The sequence below is a fragment of the Salmo salar genome, chromosome ssa13, assembly GCF_905237065.1.
Source record: "Salmo salar chromosome ssa13, Ssal_v3.1, whole genome shotgun sequence".
NCBI lineage: Eukaryota > Metazoa > Chordata > Actinopteri > Salmoniformes > Salmonidae > Salmo > Salmo salar.
This window is the reverse complement of record NC_059454.1, coordinates 23,917,026-23,932,931: the sequence shown is the minus strand read 5'-3', so window position 1 is coordinate 23,932,931 and position 15,906 is coordinate 23,917,026. Positions and strand designations below refer to the sequence as shown.

General features: G+C 42.8%; 2 protein-coding genes across 4 annotated transcripts; one reads left to right on the top strand and one right to left on the bottom strand.

Annotated features, from left to right (window-relative positions):
- Positions 1-987: 987 nt before the first annotated feature.
- Positions 988-3,677, top strand: y4629 (SCO4629). 3 transcript variants are annotated; one of them, XM_014134953.2, is made up of 6 exons: positions 988-1,109; positions 1,621-1,709; positions 2,107-2,230; positions 2,364-2,516; positions 2,902-3,084; positions 3,336-3,549. In XM_014134953.2, exons 1-6 carry the CDS (start codon positions 1,082-1,084, stop codon positions 3,452-3,454), a joined length of 696 nt encoding a protein of 231 aa, XP_013990428.1. In that variant the 5' UTR covers positions 988-1,081; the 3' UTR covers positions 3,455-3,549. The 3 variants fall into 3 exon arrangements, with proteins under 3 accessions (XP_013990428.1, XP_013990430.1, NP_001134830.1); XM_014134955.2 differs by having other exon boundaries at positions 1,063-1,202; NM_001141358.1 differs by lacking the exon at positions 988-1,109 and adding an exon at positions 1,137-1,481 and having other exon boundaries at positions 3,336-3,677.
- Positions 3,678-5,369: 1,692 nt separating this feature from the next.
- On the bottom strand, positions 5,370-12,622 carry LOC123726135 (cadherin-like protein 26). The gene is made up of 5 exons (XM_045692729.1): positions 11,991-12,622; positions 11,377-11,728; positions 6,368-6,595; positions 5,721-5,903; positions 5,370-5,383 (listed from the first exon to the last, which is right to left on the bottom strand). The coding sequence occupies exons 1-5, from the start codon at positions 12,189-12,191 to the stop codon at positions 5,370-5,372; spliced, it is 978 nt and encodes a 325-aa protein (XP_045548685.1). The 5' UTR covers positions 12,192-12,622.
- Between the last annotated feature and the right edge of the window lie 3,284 nt (positions 12,623-15,906).

Sequence of the window (15,906 nt, the reverse complement as noted above, 5' to 3'; positions counted from 1 at the left end):
GCTGGCACACCATGGCTGGGTTTCATTTTAGAAAACTGATCCCACTGTCCTCTTTATATGGCAGAAACTAGGTGGAGCTAATGTGTGTAAAGGGGAAAGAATTAGAGAATAGAAGGGGATAAAATAAAATGTAGCCCTTGTGTTGTGGATGGGGTTGGGTCTAGTCATGTGACAAAACAACACCCAATCTAAACTTGGGTGGGTGTGTGAGTAGGTTAGCAGGAAATAGCTAGGTGTTAACAGTTAACAGCAGTAGAGCTCTGTTGATGTTTTCTCACAGATCTTTCACTTTGGGACCTTTCAGATTTGTGTCTGCTTCTTTCTACTCCACTTAGAAACATAATCAGCAGCTTACACTCAGAGACCAGCCAATCAGTCAAATAAAAATGGACAAAGACAGTTATACACTAATGTCACGTTCGTGCTATAAGAATTATCGGAAGCTCCAAGTTCCCTGTGGGAAATTTCACTTGAAAGACACCAAATCGTGATTACAAGTGGGAACTGAGAAAATTGTGTTTGCCGAGTTGTGACTTTTCACCCACTGACCTTTTACCTTTTCAACCGAAAGATGACAAATCAGTTTTTGACAAACATATTGCCATATTACATATTACAAGACATATTGACCTTATCAATATGTATAATGTAGCTAGTTTGACCATATGTAAATGTTAAACAAGCTAGCTAACAACTGGGAACTTGGAAAGAAATGTGATCAAACCATGAAATCAGTGATCTTTAGGTCAGAAAGTCGGAGCTCTAGAAATGCCAGAGTTTCCGACTTGGAATTCCGAGTTGGATAACCGTTCAAAACGATTTATCCTAATCGGATATCGAATTGTCCCTTGTTCCCAGTTGTCATGAACACACTATAGTCGGAGATTTCTCAGTTCCCAGTTGTTCTGAACGCGGCATTACAGAGACTCACCAACCAATCGAATAAGAGAAAGGAGGCCTAATCAGCCGGTCAGATAAAGAGTGAAATGTACATTAGCCAATGAGAGTTAGACTGAGCAGCTGGATATAATTTAGACTAGCCAATCACAATAATGCCATACAGTGGATTCTGCAGTGGAATATGCCGGAACATTGGCAGTGCATCCAGGGTAAGAAAACATTGACAGGTGAAGGGGAACAGTGGAGAAAGGGAGAGCATCGTGCAGCATGAAAGAAAGAGACCTGGATAGAGAGCCGCTGGGGTGTGTAAAGCGTTCATCCTTGCGACAAATGGGAAATAGAACGACAATTCTAATGGCTTCTGAATGATGTTAAGGGAGTTAATGAGTTTAACACTGGTGCAGTGTAGTGTAGTGTGTTGAGCATGGCCACTTCTGCTGCAGACGTCTGTACTTTTAAAGGATGACCCACGACACCTGCCCTCAGGGCGCTGTTATTGTGGTCTGCATGCTGCTGTTGCGTCACATGTTCTTTGTCAACGCGACGGACCTCCACTACAGCTCAGTTTGTTCTCCCCTGAGGTGAGGTGGAGTGCCTCCTCTCCACACATGTATTTAATGAGGACCTGTGAAAATGTCTGCTTTTAAGTGTTGATTCATTCAGTATCATGTGTTGTTTATTCCATTTGGTTCTGCATTTTAAGTGTTTTCCCTTCCACAGACCACCATGTGAGAGAAATGGACAATGAGAGTGAGAAGTGGGCCAGAATTCTGTGGGACTACCTTTGTCTGCACCATTCTCTGGAAAAGGCAAGCCTTCATATCTGATTGTACATACAGCTAAGATAAGTTTTGACTGCAGTGCATTTAAAATGCACTGCAATCAGAATTGTAAGCAGTATGATGCTACATCCTTCCCCATTTATCTTTTGATTTGATATGATTTATATGATATGCTCTTCTGGCTTCACCAAAAATATCATAATGCTCTGTCCCCTTTGTGGATGATGTCATATTCCATGTCATACTCCTAGATTTTCTCTCAGGGTTTTGTAACAATCTCCCCTGTTGAATAATCATGTATGTTCTGTCAGTGATGTCATAATTTGAAATGCCATGATGTCCTCTGTTGAAATGCCATAATCCGTTCATAGTCATGTCATAATTTATGTATCTGAAATTGCATCATAATCCTGTCTGATCTCAGAGTGATGTCATAATAGGCCTGGGTTGCCATGATGTGCGTGTGGCGGAGAGGTCAGCTGCTCTCTTCTTGGAAGGATGGGCTCCTTGGCTGCTCTTCACTGGTTACCAAGGCAACCAGACTGCAGGTCAGCAAGACACTGAGCATCATTCTCTCTTTCTCTGTCCTTCTTTCTGCCAATGCAAGAAAGCACAAAGGCACACACACATACCATCTGTCTATCCAATGTCTCTAATGTCTGTGTGTCTTGTGTGGTCCAGGTGTGTGGTCGAGGCCAGAGGCTGACGTGTTCCTGGATGTGGCTCTGAGGATGGGAGTGCCCAGGGGGAACATACTGCTGGAGACAGAGGCCACCAACACTGGAGACAACATCTGCTTCTCATACAGGCTCCTCAAACAGAGAAACATCCCAGGTGAGGCTCTCCTCATTAGACACACTGATGGAGAACCTTTCATATGAAATGTCTGTTATTATTGTAGCGTTATTCTACAGCTAGGGGGCAGGACAGCACAACTGAATCACTGGAACACATTTCAGCCAAGCCATTATTGTATTCCTATTACAGGAGGCTGTTGAGGGGAGGACGGCTCATAATAATGGCCTGAACGGAAAGAATGGAATGGCCTCAAACACATGGAAACCATGTGTTTGATGTATTTGATCCCATTCCGCTCCAGCCATTACCACGAGCCCGTCCTCCCCAGTTAAGGTACCACCAACCTCCTGTGATTCCTATGTACAGTATGCCGATGTGTATTTTGTCATGTACCCATTAGTGGTTGTCATGTCTACCCCAGCCAACAGGGTGATCCTGGTCCAGCAGCCCTTTATGGAGCGCAGGGTCTCTGCAACATTCCTGCGCCAGTGGCCTGACCAAGGGGAACACACGCATGCCATCGTTACCTCCCCCCAGATGGGCATCTCTGCCTACCCCCACCCCACTGTGGGCACTGCCATGGACCTCATCACATGCATGCTAGGTATGTACTCTGTCCATAATCCCAGGACTTGTGTGTTGTCTTAAAGCATTTAGACCCTGTAAAATAAATATTTCTATGGTAAGCCCACCTGTCATCTTTCCAGTGCAGGAATGTATGAAGGCATTCAGAATCAAATATTCTAAAAGTCTAAAATATGTTGTCCCCTTGCCAACCATTTCACTTACAGCCGTGTAGAAACAACAGACATGAGTATGATGCTGTGAGTAAGGTGTAAACTTTGTGTGTTCCAGGTGTTCTAGAGAGGATCCGTGACTACCCACAGAAAGGTTTCCAGGTGGAGCAGGAGATCACACCCAGTGCTCTCTCTGCCTACCACTGGTTCCTGCAGGCTGGCTACATTCCCAAGTGAATACACAACATACACACACTTGTGCCTATGTTAAGCTATGGACATGTTGATGCTGCTGATGGTTGGGAATTTAACATTAAATGACAGTAAATTCATCTTTTGCGAAGATGGTTGTTTCATTGATGACATGAGACGTATGAAAATATACCACAGAACTCCATTTTTGCTTATTGTAAGTCAGTGGATTGAATGCATTTCTACATAAATAAAACAAAATGAATATAAAAGCTATTACCCTTATTTACATACCATATAGAATATACATTAAAAGACAACCACAAAATATACACCCAAATAAAACAACTGGACTTAAGCCCAAGTGTTTAATTGATAATGATCTTAAACATGACCATCATATATAAATAACATCATTAGACTATTTGGCTTGACGTATGTGTGTAAGAGATGGTGTGTTATGTTAAAAGAATGACCTCTTTCTCTCATTCACCATTATAGCACTATTTCATTGCAGCCATCGCGTTTGTAAAATCAGAGCTAAAAAGTAATTGACATTCAAGTATTTTCCACCCCATGTTGCTCACTTCCCTGTTCTGTTCTCAGTGCAGAAATCCTTTTGTTTTTTGCTGGCTGGTCAATCCAGCCAGAGTGGCCCCTGGCCAGTGTACAATAGAGTAGCATGCCTGATATGTACAACCAGGCTCCCTACAGCACAGCTGTACATAGCTACTGTCCATGTAAGATCCATTGGTAAATTGCATTTATTTTCCTTCCAGCACTGAGTTCCATCTTGGTCTTTGTATTGGTCATTGATCTCCATAGTCCTGTGTGTATTTGATGCTTTTTTTAAAATTAAGTTTAAAATTGCTTGTTGTTATCCAGATTTTGCAAGAGCAGGTTTGCTGTTCTACCTCATTTTTAAGCATGAGTGATCCAGTTCAATTTATAATCCATGAAAGCGGCCGGTACCTACCCTGTTATGCCCATGCTAACTAGCCAGTCCTGGCAGAGCCTCTTGCCCAAGAGGGTGAGGGCGAGGTGGGCTTAGGATGCGCTGGGGTATGGGGTGTTGCAAATGGAGGCCAGCGTGTTGAACCTGGCGCCCAGGTCGAGTAGCTTTTCCACATTGTTACATGATTGAGTAGAGTCATCAAGGGCCTGGCGTTATTGAGAGAATTATTTTCTCCCCATGAGGAGTATCTTGTTTTTGTCATCGTTGATCTGTTCATCATTGACCCCTGAGTGATCAGAAACATACTATCACTACACACACACACAACCAATGCAACATTAATCAAGTGAAAGTCTCAGAAAAAAATAGTTGACAAGTTTAATTGAAATATTAGATTTTGAAATACCTGTCCATAACCATTGGAGTGTAATTTTGTGGGCGCACTCTGAAACCAAATTCAAAATGTTGCTGTATTTCAGTGCCACTGAAAATGTAATTGACAGGTCAAAAGTGGATGAAGGTAGTAGATTTATTAGACTTACATGGCCTACCTTGCTCAGAGAGGTTCCTTGTTGAAATTGTTACTGTTGCTCTTGGTAAGAGGAAAATATCCTAAACATACCGGCGCTTGCATACTGGCGGACCTCTGTACAGCCTGGGGAAAGATACAGTATCATATTTACTTTGCATGGATCAACAATTTTCCATTTGTCAAATATGCCCAGTGTGAACCAAAACAATACTGATGAATGGTGATTAAATATTGCTGGTTTCCTAACCAGCATCTTGATTGGTAGAAAAGCAGCTTTTGTTCCCAGCAGACTGTCTACTTCGAGTGTGATATGTGTAGGCACCTATGATCAAAATAGCATATTGTGTGATGGAAAAAAGCAATGACCAGAGATGAAAGGGATTGTAATGTTGTTACCTTGCAATCAGTTCCTGGGATCTCAATGTTAGATTTGATCTGACGTTCTTCAGAGTTTTCATCTGTAGGGATCAGCTTCAGTTCTCTTTTACTGGTCAACAGGAGGGACAACAGTAGAAAACCTAGGAGGAACTCACACTTGAATAAATACAAATCTCCACACACTGAAGTTCTAATGAACTATACCAAATCAACACGAGGTGGGGATGTAGGCCAGTATGTCGTTCTCAAGTGTAAGATTCAGATCAGTGGTGAAGTTTCCCCTAGGTACAGATCTAGGATCAGCTTCCCCTCCCCCAATCCTAACCTTAACCATTAGTGCGGGAAATGCAAAACTGGCCCACAATTAACATCTAGGGGAATAATCACCCTATTCCTAAGATTGACTTACCTAGCAGTAGCAACATGACACCGATGACAATTCTTACAGCCCTCGCTCCAATCTTGGTTCCAGAGGCCCTGCCGAGACTGCAGCTGGCCACCAGAGCAGTCACATACAGTGACGGACAGGTTGTGGAGGGCTCCCTGACCCTGCTGGTCTAACACCATGAGCAGAAGGTTGTAGTGATCTGCGTACACTGGGTTCTCCTTCTCCAGGTTCACTGTGTATCCTGGAGGGATGTGTAGTGAGAAAGAGAGTCATTAACAGCATTAGTTTAGCTAGTTTATGACTGCATGAAGTGTAGGCCTATAGTATGAGACTTGGGCCTACTTGAGGTATGTGAAACCTACAATAGTGATGTGTAAAGGTCAAAGAGACCATATGTAATAATGGATCAGGAATGTGAGGCCAGATAGTGTGTACACACACACACACACACACAAAAAAAGGTGCTTTCTACAACCTAACAGGGTTCTTCGGCTGTCCCCATAGGAGAACCCTTTGAAGAACCCTTTTTGGTTACAGTTGGAACCCAGTTGGTTCTAGGTATAACTTTCCACAGATGGTTCTACATGGAACCTAAAAGGGTTCTATCTGAATCCAAAAAGAGTTCTCCTATGGGGACACCTGAAGAACACGTGTGGAATGCATTTTTTCTAAGAGTACGTGGCATTATGAGGAGGAAAACCTCACCATTGTCAGAGTCAATCCTCCACTTGCCCTTGACGTCGTCCCCTTGTGGCTGGAAGTAGAAGGGTCCGCTGTAGGGCTCTCCATCTAGGTCGTAGGCTGTGATGTTGACCTTGGATGGCTCATCTGACAGACACATGTCCATGGTGGCCATCTCCAGCTCTGGAAGTTTGTCATTCTGGTCCTTTATATGGATGTTGAGCGTTCCAGTTCCAGTCATGGGAGGCTGGCCTGTCAATCAGAGAAACTCTCAACTGAAAAATACTGGTGGTACTGTGGATGATATGCAGATACAGTTTTTTCACTGATATTGGTTTAATTTACTGTATTGGAGTACTTTTTATGCTTCTTACCATCATCAACGGCAAACAGTGTTACTTGATAGATATTCTCCTTCACGTAACTTGACTCTTGGTCTAATATCTTAGTTGTGGTTATTTTTCCAGTCTTTGCGTCTACTGCAACCCAGTCACCTGGTTCCACATACCTACAAGACATGGTTTGGGCCTGTTAGCTGTATGTTCGGCTACAGCTCTTGCAAACTAATGCAAATAAGTTGTATTTATCATCACCACATATTATTAAAGTATGATAATTCTTGATCTTATCAAAATACAATTCTGTGGTTATTGCTGAAGTTAAATTAATTATAGTAATAAACTGTTAATACACTGTAAAAACAGTGAACTGAGCTGAATCCCCAGTCTAGTATAGTAAACAGTAGGAGGTGCTGCAAAAACAGTAGGAATCCTACAGAACAGTAGGAGATGCTGCAAATAAGTAGGAGATGCTATAGAACAGTAGGAGGTTCTGCAGAACAGTAGGAGATGCTATAGAGGAGTAGGAGGTGCTATAGAACAGTAGGAGGTTCTGCAGAACAGTAGGAGATGCTATAGAGGAGTAGGAGGTGCTATAGAACAGTAGGAGGTTCTGCAGAACAGTAGGAGATGCTATAGAGGAGTAGGAGGTGCTATAGAACAGTAGGAGATGCTGCAAAACAGTAGAAGATGCTATGGGACAGTGGGAGGTGCTGCAAAAACAGTAGGGGTTTCTGCAAAATAGTAGGAGATGCCATAGAACAGTAGGATATGCTGCAAAGCAGATGCTGCAAAGGAGTAGGAGATGCTATAGAACAGTAGGGGATGCTATAGAACAGTAGGAGATGCTATAGAACAGTAGGAGATGCTATAGAACAGTAGGGGATGCTATAGAACAGCAGGGGATGCTATAGAACAGCAGGAGATGCTATAGAACAGTAGGAGATGCTATAGAACAGTAGGAGGTTCTGCAGAACAGTAGGATATGCAATAGAGGAGTAGGAGATGCTATAGAACAGTAGGATATGCTGCAAAGCAGATGCTGCAAAGGAGTAGGAGATGCTATAGAACAGTAGGGGATGCTATAGAACAGTAGGAGATGCTATAGAACAGTAGGAGATGCTATAGAACAGTAGGAGATGCTATAGAACAGTAGGGGATGCTATAGAACAGCAGGGGATGCTATAGAACAGCAGGAGATGCTATAGAACAGTAGGAGATGCTATAGAACAGTAGGAGGTTCTGCAGAACAGTAGGATATGCAATAGAGGAGTAGGAGATGCTATAGAACAGTAGGAGGTTCTGCAGAACAGTAGGAGATGCAATAGAGGAGTAGGAGATGCAATAGAACAGCAGGAGATGCTGCAAAACAGTAGACGATGCTATTGGACAGTAGGAGTTAAAGCAAAACAGTAGAAGATGCTATAGAACAGTAGGAGGTGCTGCAAAACAGTAGGAGATGCTGTAGAACAGTAGGAGGTGCTGCAAAAACAGTAGGGGATGCTGCAAAATAGTAGGAGATGCTATAGAAGAGTAGGAGGTGCTGCAAAAACAGTAGGGAATGCTGTAAAAGAGTAGGAGATGCTATAGAACAGTAGGAGATGCTATAGAACAGTAGGAGATGCTATAGAACAGTAGGAGATGCTACAGAACAGTAGGAGATGCTACAGAACAGTTGGAGATGCTACAGAACAGTAGGAGATGCTACAGAACAGTAGGAGATGCTGCAACAACAGTAGGAGATGCTATAGAACAGTAGGAGATGCTAAAGAACAGTAGGAGATGCTACAGAACCGTAGGAGATGCTGCAAATAAGTAGGAGATGCAATAGAACAGTAGGAGGTGCTGCAAAAACAGTAGGAGATGCTATAGTACAGTAGGAGGTAAAGCAAAACAGTAGAAGATGCTACAGAACAGTAGGAGGTGCTGCAAACAGTAGGACACGCTACAGAACAATAGGAGATGCTATAGAACAGTAGGATATGCTGCAAAACAGATGCTGCAAAAGAGTAGGAGATGCTATAGAACAGTAGGAGATGCTATAGAACAGTAGGAGATGCTTTAGAACAGTAGGAGATGCTATAGAACAGTAGGAGATGCTATAGAACAGTAGGAGATGCTATAGAACAGTAGGAGATGCTGCAAAACTGTAGGTGATGCTACTGAACAGTAGGAGGTGCTATAAAACAGGAGGTGCTGCAAAACAGTAGGACATGCTAGAGAACAGTAGGAGATGCTATAGAACAGTAGGAGATGCGACATAACAGTAGGAGATGCTAAAAAAGAGTAGGACGTGCTTTAAAACAGAAGGAGGTGCTGCAAAACAGTAGATGCTATAGAACAGTATGAGGTGCTGCAAAACAGTAGGAGATGCTATAGGACAGTAGTAGGTGCTATAGAACAGTAGGAGATGCTACGGAAAAGTAGAAGGTGCTACAGAACAGTAGGAGGTGCTGCAAAAAAGAAGGAGGTGCTGCAAAACAGTAGATGCTATAGAACACTAGGAGGTGCTGCAAAAACAGTAGGGGATGCTGCAAAATAGTAGGAGATGCTATAGAACAGTAGGAGGTGCTGCAGAACAGTAGGAGATGCTACAGAACAGTAGGAAATGCTGCAAATAAGTAGGAGATGCAATACAACAGTAGGAGGTGCTGCAGAAACAGTAGGAGATGGTATATAACAGTAGGAGGTTCTGCAGAACAGTAGGATATGCAATAGAGGAGTAGGAGATGCTATAGAACAGTAGGAGGTTCTGCAGAACAGTAGGAGATGCTACAGAACAGTAGGAGATGCTACAGAACAGTTGGAGATGCTACAGAACAGTAGGAGATGCTATAGAGGAGTAGGAGATGCTATAGAACAGTAGGGAGATGCTGCAAAACAGTAGGAGGTGCTATAGAACAGTAGGAGGTTCTGCAGAACAGTAGGACATGCTACAGAACAGTAGGAGATACTACATAACAGTAGGAGCAGCTGCAAAACATTAGGAGATGCTATAGAACAGTAGGAGATGCTGCAAAACAGTAGAAGATGCTATAGAACAGTAGGAGATGCTATAGAACAGTAGGAGGTTCTGCAACAAGAGTAGGAGATGCTGCAAAAACAGTAGATGCTATAGAACAGTAAGAGGTGCTGCAAAACAGTAGGAGGTGCTATAAAAACAATAGGAGATCCTACAGAACAGTAGGAGGTGCTATAGAACAGTAAGAGGTGCTGCAAAACAGTAGGAGGAGCTATAGGACAGTAGGAGATGCTACAGAACAGTAGGAGGTGCTATAAAAACAATAGGAGATCCTACAGAACAGTAGGAGGTGCTATAGAACAGTAAGAGGTGCTGCAAAACAGTAGGAGGTGCTATAGGACAGTAGGAGATGCTACAGAACAGTAGAAGGTGCTATAAAAACAATAGGAGATCCTACAGAACAGTAGGAGGTGCTATAGAACAGTAAGAGGTGCTGCAAAACAGTAGGAGGTGCTATAGGACAGTAGGAGATGCTACAGAACAGTAGGAGGTGCTATAAAAACAATAGGAGATCCTACAGAACAGTAGGAGATCCTACAGAACAGTAGGAGGTGCTATAGAACAGTAGGACATGCTTCAAAATAGTAGGAGATGCTACAGAACAGTAGAACATGCTGCAAAACAGTAGGAGATGCTGCAAAACAGTAGGAGATGCTATAGAACAGTAGGAGATGCTATAGAACAGTAGGAGATGCTATAGAACAGTAGGAGATGCTACAGAACAGTAGGAGGTGCTGCAAAAACAGTAGGAGGTGCTACAAAACAGATGGAGGTGCGGCAAACCAGTAGATGCTATAGAATAGTAGGAGGTGCTGCAAAACAGTAGGAGATGCTATAGAACAGTAAGAGATGCTACAGAAAAGTAGGAGGTGCTGGAACAACAGTAGGAGATGCTATAAAACAGTAGGGGATGCTGCAAAATAGTAGAAGATGCTATAGAACAGTAGGAGGTGCTGCAAAACAGTAAGAGATGCTGCAGAACAGTAGGTCACGCTACAGAACAGTAGGAGATGCTATAGAACAGTAGGAGATGCTATAGAACAGTAGGTAATGCAGAAAAACAGATGCTGCAAAAGAGTAGGAGATGCTATAGAACAGTAGGAGATGCTGCAAAATAGTAGGAGATGCTGCAAAATAGTAGGAGATGCTATAGGACAGTAGGAGATGCTACAGAACAGGTGTAGATGCTATAGAACAGTAGGACATGCTACAGAACAGTAGGAGGTGCTGCAAAGACAGTAGGAGATCCTTCAGAACAGTAGAAGGTGCTGCAAAAACAGTAGGAGATGCTCTAAAATAGTATGAGATGCTATAGAACAGTAGGAGCTGCTGCAAAACAGATGCTATAGAACAGTTGCAGATGCTATAGAACAGTAGGAGATGCTGCAAAACAGTAGGAGATGCTGGAAAACCTTACGAGGTGCTGTAGAACAGTAGGAGGTGCTGCAAAACAGTAGGAGATGCTAGAACAGTAGGCGCTGCTGAACAGTAGGAGATGCTATAGAACAGTAGGAGATGCTATAGAACAGTAGGAGATGCTATAGAACAGTAGGAGATGCTATAGAACAGTAGCAGATGCTGCAAAACAGTAGGAGATGCTAGAACAGTAGGTGCTGCTGAACAGTAGGAGATGCTATAGAGCAGTAGGATGTGCTGCAGAACAGAAGTCCCACTGAAGGGCGGGTTAAATCCCCAGTCTAACATGAAGGTGCTGGCGTGGCTCCGGTCCAGGTCGATGGCGGTGAACTTCTCCAGGTAGCGGCCCAGCTTCATGTTCTCCTCCTCCATCATGGTTTTGACGGCGTGGGTGAAGAGGGGCGGGTTGTTGACATCCTCCACCATGACTGTCACCTGGCGGTTGGGCAGCGGGGGCGGTGTGATGCCTGTCAAAGATGTCCCCCATGTGGTGACCACATCCCACAGGCCTGTGACGGGACAACCTTTGATCTTACAAGAGAAGTAGGGCATCTCGTTCTCCACGCTGACTGACAGGTTCCTCAGAGAGCCGTCCTCATAGTCCAGAGGCTGGCAGGAGACAGAGGTGGGTTATGGAAGGATGATTTAGTATTTAGTCAAACAAATGGATACAGGTAAATGATTATTACAACCACAGCTATAAGCAGAGTTCATCAGCTACTACTACAGGTCTGCTATTAGTTTGATTGCAACAACAACAACAAAAATAGGATTAATACAGCAATTTAATCTAAATTGTAGAAAATGTGAGTCTCATTTCACATACATCATCTTATTTAGGTTACATTGACTTATTTGACAGGTAACAGACCTTTCCAACAAACAAGACTCCTTCGTTGGTCTCTGGGTCAGTGGCGATTCTGAAGTTATGGTCCTTGTCTCTGTGGATAGTGTATTTAGCCTTCCAGGCATCAGTACCTTTGGTATCTTGGTCTGAAACTTGAAGCCGAAGAACTGGTACATCACTGCTTTCTCTCTCCTTGATGTTTCCTGCAGCCTGAAATAACATCATATCCCAGCATGATGGAACATTATATGGTCACAGTTGTGGTTATGGAGATTCATTAGTGTATTTTAACATACTCCCACGAGTTCTTGTGATGAAGTGAGGAGGATAGAATTATGTTGCCCACCGTTTGCCCAGTGAAGACTGGCAGATGGTTGTTTCCATACTCAACATTGATGATGACTGTACAGGTGCTGGAGAGCTGAACAACCTCTCCACGGTCTTTAGCCTCCACCAGGATGGTGTATTTCTCTGCTTTCTGAAGTGGATGATTGAAATAGTCAGTCACACTATAGTTAAAAGTTAATGAAAGAAAGAATATAGATACATAGAGGCCCCTCTTTTGTACTATTTTGCTCTAGGAAAAACTCCAGGTCGTCTGGGGGTGTAGGGGTGACGGAGACAATCTTCAGGTAAAATGTGCCATTGTTTGTGCTTCTTTTATCTTTCTCTTTCGCTTTACAGCTATCAGAGAATCTCCTGACATGATAGGAAACAGAAAGAGTTAAGGTTTCAAAGGCCTATATTCAATCACTCCTATATAAAGGACTGTGTGTGGTTTCCATTGTAAATGTCTGCAGGTTGTGTTTGTTTTAATAACAATACATCATAAACATTCTACATTCATAACCACCCACAGTGTGGTTTTCCTTTATCTGCAATAAATACAAGTATGAAAGAAAGAAAGAAAAGAAAGAAACAAACTCACGTGCGCAGGCGTTACAAAATAAATTGACACAACGTTATTTGATCATTTCATCCAAACTGCTCGTGCACGTCAACGAGCATCTGTGTAGCCAGATTGACGCGCTGCAAGTCCCGCCTCTCCCATCTCCTCATAGATTTTTTTGGAGCATATGACTACGTTGGTGATTGAAAAATGACCTGAGGTCCACACTCCAGTCCAGTTGGTGGCCAACCACCATATAAAGTCCACAGAAGACAAAGAAGACTGAAGGAGGAGAGATTACTAGAAACTAACTAGGTTTCCCGTTTTATCTATGGATTAGTTGTCAGAGTAGAGAACACATGATTTTGAGTGACTCAAAATCGGTCAAAATTCTACAAAGATCCAGAAAAAAATGACCTTTTGCGTTTCAGGTAAAATAACAACCCAATGTTCATATCCCAGGACAAATAAGCTAGCAACAGCAAGCTGTGGCTCAGTTGGTAGAGCATGGTGTTTGCAATTCCAGCATGGTGTGTGCAATGCCAGGGTTGTGGGTTCGATTCACACGGGGGACCAATACTAAAAAAAATTAAAAAAAATAAATAAAAAATGTATGAAATGTATGCACTCACTGTAAGTCGCTCTGGATAAGAGCGTCTGCTAAATGAGTAAAATGTAAATGTCCATTAATGTTTCATACATTTTGACCTGTCCCCAAATTAATATAGTTGGTTCAGAGTTTGTTTTGATATTTCAACCTGCGTGTCCTGATTGCGTCTGGTGTGGATGGACAAAATCAACATGCGCACGTGGACGCACGCACGTGCCTGGTCTAGTCAGCATGTAACTGTCCTTGGATTTAGGCAAAAGGATTTGAGAAATATGATTGGATGAAGATAGGCCTATGACATTGGCCTACATCTTGTCTTGCGTTGCGCAGAATATCAGATCTCAGCAACAATTGGAGAAGTGATATATATATTTTCATAAGCGCAACGTGACTGCAAGAGGCAGGTCGGAATGTCTGACTGAAATACGGGACAAGTTGACCTTTTTTCTAAATTAGTGGTGTTTGAATTTGTTGATATACGGGACATGATTGTTTGGTTGCGGGACAAAGGGCCAAAATGCAGGACTGCCCGGCACAATCCGGGACATGTGGTGGTCACCCTACCTTGTGAGGCAGACTCTTTAAGTTCGGTGGTGTATGTGTTCAATTGGAAAACAGGTGGGTTGTCATTGATGTCTAGAACCTCCACTTCCACTCCCAGTCTGTTAGGTTACTGGATACATCTCTGGCCTCAAATGTCAGCTGTAGTCCCATGTGATAAGGATGATATGAATCAATCAAGTAATCAATCAACCAACCAATACGTCAACCAATCAAACAAGCCATCAAAAAATCGAGCAATAAATGAAATACAACTAATATAACTGGAAACCTGTTTCATCACCATGCACTGCAAAATCATTCTGGCGATGGATACGAAGGATATCAACACATTAACACGAAAGAGCATATACTGATTGAACTTGGAGCTCTGCTGGGAGTTTACCTCATATTTTGAATTCTGCTTTGCCACTAAAATCATAATAAACACTGACAAATAATAGTTTGTGTTATTGTTATGCTTATTTATAATGGGCGGGGTAAAAATGGTTATTCGAGGAACCATTAAAGGGGGTTCTCTTCAAAGAACTTGTAGAGGTTCCCCCAAAGTTTCAATTTGAAGAACCCCTAAAAGATCTTCCTCGAATCTTTTATTTTTTGTGTGTACCCTAAGTGTTAATTACTACAGGGTTCCAGACTAACATTTTCCTCTACTGTCACTGGTGCCTCAAATTTTTACAGTTGGTGGCACTAGTCCATGATATGGTGATTTGGTCGGACACAATTCATGAGTAATCATCGTATAAATGAATTCATAGGGCTTTATTAAGAAGTGTAATAAATAGACTACTGGGGTATTAAAGAAATGTTTAATCTAACACGTCCAAGCAGTAATGCATGCCTCAAGATATTTTGGATGTGTAACCTAATCCAGTGATCGACATGAATTTTGGGTTGACAATTATACTATAGATGCTATATATTTAGACCTATTGGCCTATGCCCTCCCAATGGCCGGTGCACATTTTATGTGTGTGCTACTCAATATCTCAAAGCCAAATCAAATATCTTGGTTATAAAATAGTTGCTATTAAGCTGACTATTGAAAGTTATAGAAATAAAAATCATATATACAGAAAGCTGAGACCTTCCTTGCTTCGACAGGGACAAGGGGACGAAGCTTCCAAAACTGTGTTTTTCCCACAATTGCATTTTGAACTGTTACACATTTACATTTATGTCATTTAGCAGACGCTCTTATCCAGAGCGACTTACAAATTGGTGCATTCACCTTATGATATCCAGTGGAACAACCACTTTACAATAGTACATCTATATCTTTTTTTTGGGGGGGGGGGTTAGAAGGATTACTATATCCTATCCCAGGTATTCCTTAAAGAGGTGGGGTTTCAGGTGTCTCCGGAAGGTGGTGATTGACTCCGCTGTCCTGGCGTCGTGAGGGAGCTTGTTCCACCATTGGGGTGCTAGAGCAGCGAACAGTTTTGACTGGGCTGAGTGGGAACTGTGCTTCCGCAGAGGTAGGGGGGCCAGCAGGCCAGAGGTGGATGAACGCAGTGCCCTTGTTTGGGTGTAGGGCCTGATCAGAGCCTGAAGGTACGGAGGTGCCGTTCCCCTCACAGCTCCGTAGGCAAGCACCATGGTCTTGTAGCGAATGCGAATGGGTGGTTCGCTCAACACAGCAGCATACCCCATCGAAACAGGGTAAGGGGCAGGGCAGACACTTTCATTGCAGGATTCATGAGGATAATGCATGTTATTGTGTGAGCAAATCATGGTTTTAGCAGCCAAAAAATAGGCCGTTTTGAGGGAGGTGACAATGTAGAATGTGCTCTTTCTAAGTTTATATGCACCCTTTCCGCATTTCACAATCCATGATATTGGCTGTCTAACTGATGTCCTAGTCAGATCAGGTCTCTTTG

Excerpts from the sequence above, each read along its gene's own strand:
- y4629 (XM_014134953.2), top strand. The coding sequence starts at position 1,082 with ATGCCGGAACATTGGCAGTGCATCCAGG. Across the intron at positions 1,710-2,106 it reads TGCACCATTCTCTGGAAAAG|AGTGATGTCATAATAGGCCT; the intron begins GCAAGCCTTCAT and ends GTCTGATCTCAG. Across the intron at positions 3,085-3,335 it reads CCTCATCACATGCATGCTAG|GTGTTCTAGAGAGGATCCGT; the intron begins GTATGTACTCTG and ends TGTGTGTTCCAG.
- LOC123726135 (XM_045692729.1), bottom strand. The coding sequence starts at position 12,191 with ATGATGTTATTTCAGGCTGCAGGAAACATCAAGGAGAGAGAAAGCAGT. Across the intron at positions 6,596-11,376 it reads GGGATTTAACCCGCCCTTCA|GCCAGCCTCCCATGACTGGA; the intron begins GTGGGACTTCTG and ends TCTGATTGACAG. Across the intron at positions 5,904-6,367 it reads GAGGATTGACTCTGACAATG|GATACACAGTGAACCTGGAG; the intron begins GTGAGGTTTTCC and ends ACATCCCTCCAG.